The sequence below is a fragment of the Limulus polyphemus genome, unplaced genomic scaffold, assembly GCF_000517525.1.
Source record: "Limulus polyphemus unplaced genomic scaffold, Limulus_polyphemus-2.1.2 Scaffold4523, whole genome shotgun sequence".
In the NCBI taxonomy this organism is placed as follows: domain Eukaryota; kingdom Metazoa; phylum Arthropoda; class Merostomata; order Xiphosura; family Limulidae; genus Limulus; species Limulus polyphemus.
In genome coordinates, this window is record NW_013670133.1 from 37,771 (window position 1) to 40,490 (window position 2,720).

General features: G+C 37.1%; 1 protein-coding gene across 1 annotated transcript in view; it reads right to left on the minus strand.

The window, feature by feature from the left end:
• Positions 1–2,720, minus strand: part of LOC111088827 (latrophilin Cirl-like) — a gene marked incomplete at its 5' end in the record, with an annotated part of 56,859 nt that overhangs the window by 23,703 nt on the left and 30,436 nt on the right. Inside the window, one exon of the mRNA XM_022399909.1 lies at positions 1,177–1,288. Coding sequence (XP_022255617.1) covers positions 1,177–1,288 — 112 coding nt within the window. The remainder of the gene's footprint in view (positions 1–1,176; positions 1,289–2,720) is intronic.

Sequence of the window (2,720 nt, forward strand, 5' to 3'; positions counted from 1 at the left end):
CACATAAGTCACGGGTAGGAGTAAAGTTGCAACAGCAGAATCACACACACAAGTCACGGGTAGGAGTAAAGTTGCAACAGCAGAATCACACACACAAGTCACGGGTCGGAGTAAAGGATGCAACAGCAGAATCACACATAAGTCACGGGTAGGAGTAAAGTTGCAACAGTAGAATCCTACACAAGTCACGGGTAGGAGTAAAGTTGCAACAGCGGAATCACACATAAGTCACGGGTAAGAGTAAAGTTGCAACAGCAGAATCACACACATTGTTGCAACTTTACTCCTACCCGTGACTTGTGTGTGTGATTCTGCTGTTGCAACTTTACTCCTACCAATGACTTGTGTGTGTGATTCTGCTGTTGCAACTTTACTCCTACCCGTGACTTGTGCAGAATCACACATAAGTCACGGGTAAGAGTAAAGTTGCAACAGTAGAATCCCACAAAGTCACGGGTAGGAGTAAAGTTGCAACAGTAGAATCACACACAAGTCACGGGTAGGAGTAAAGTTGCAACAGTAGAATCCCACACAAGTCACGGGTAAGAGTAAAGTTGCAACAGCAGAATCACACACGTCACGGGTGGGAGCAAGGTCATTGGATGTGCATATTGTTCAATAATTCGTGAACAAACCTTTGTATAACTACAGTAACTATCTACCCAATGACTGCTGAAATGACAATAATGATAAGGAAATGTGTTGTTGTTACTTTTTTACTCAAAGCTACACAAGGGCTACCTTTAAATAGTTATTCCTAATTTAACAGTGATGGACTAGAGAGAGTAGCTAGTCAACACCACTCACCCATAACTCTTGGGTTATTTTTTTCTGGCTGAATGGTGAGAATTGACCGTCATTCTTATAAAATAACCACAGTCCAAAAGTACGTTTTGTTTGTAATTAAGCACGAAGCTACACAATGGGCTATCTGTGCTCTGACCACCACGGATATCGAAACCTGGATTCTACCGTTGTAAGTCCGCAGACATACCGCTGTGCCACTGGGACCCCAAAAGTACGGAGCGTGTTTTCGTGTTAACAGGACACGAATTATGACTCAAGGGATTTACAATCCGGGTAAATTGACCAGATAACGAGGTTAAATACAAAAGACATTTTGAATGGTTTATAATATACCCGTGTATGTAGAGCGTTAGATACGTAAGTACTCACCTTTGTCAAAGATATATCCATGATCAAGGCAAAGTTTTTTAGATGATTACAGGAACATTCGGTGTGGGTCGTGTTTGTTTTTTTAATCCAACAACCTTCAGATGACCAACGACTAAACAAAAGACAAATTCATCTAGTGTACATTCAGTCCATTTACTTTTGAAAACTGACCACTTAGACCCTTGAAAAATAATTGCTGGAAACTAACTAATACTGGGTATTATGAGTAGAAAGCAAATTATAATACACGAGGTGTATGAAATAAACTTTAACATAGAATAATATAAAACCCTTAATTCCAATTTTTAAAATCCATCATTTTTAGTGGCTGCAATAAAATATTAGTTTTTTTTTTTTGTGGGGGAGGTTAGTGTGATTGCCAATATTCTTCGACGAAATGGAAGTTAAACCTGTAGTAACGTTGTTAATGCTTCGTGGACCCTTTTTTTTTTATAAAGACAGGCTGGACGGTTCTTTTTAATGATGTGTCTTTGATCTTTTCGATTTGCAAGTTGAATTTCTGATGTGGAGTTTCTATTTTTTATATACCATAATTTATCGATATTGTGCTTCTAGCTTATCAAGTTAATAAAATGGCGCAATTTTACGAGACCAGACAAAAATAACCAGTAGTTATAAAAAAGAACTTTCTGGATTTTCGTCTAAATTTGAGAAGACTCTTCAAAGAATAGCTCACGCTTTAAACTGCGTCTTGGAAAGCATAATGGTATCAAATATACTGTGAGTTGAAGACAATTACTTTGTAATGCTTTTCACAAATCAAAATTGTATTTGTCCGTTCTTCATTTGAATTAGAAGAATATCCTCCACTGAGAAGGGATACGACATCTTCTCTTAGAACATTGGTAAGATTGGTTGACGTGTTAAAATTTCGTTATTATTATTATTTGACTAAAGGCCTGATATTTGTCACAAACGTTGCCTACTTCTAATAGAATAACAACACTATGAAGCAGTATTTTGTAAGATTAGGAATACATTACAAATAAAAATAGATGTATATAGACGTTATTTTTTACCTACAAATCTAGTCAAAGGACGTAAAATTCTTGTTTAATACAGATAAAAAACATCAATATTTTGGACTATTCTATTGTTGATGTTGATATTTCAAACCTGAACGTACTTTATGTACACAGGGGCCAAGCAACTAGGTCAGAGGCCCCCTATAGTTCAAGCATAGTCTTCCTTAATGTTAAGCTGTTGACCATAGAAAAGACAGCTAGTCGACAACACTCGTAGCTACAAGAACTTTGACTGTCACTATTACAATACACCCACAGCTGAAAGAGGGGCTCGTGTTGCAGAGAGAACCCTGGAACTTCTGGTACACTAACCTGACCCAAAGACTAATGGAAATGAACCGTGTAAATGTACCAAATAGAAATGCAAATATGAACGAAGTTTGTGTAGTAAATCAATATGTACATGTAACAAGTAATGAAACATGTGTTAACAGTCTATGTACATGTAACAAGTAAAGACACGTGTGCTGACAGTGTATTTACATGTAACAAATAAAG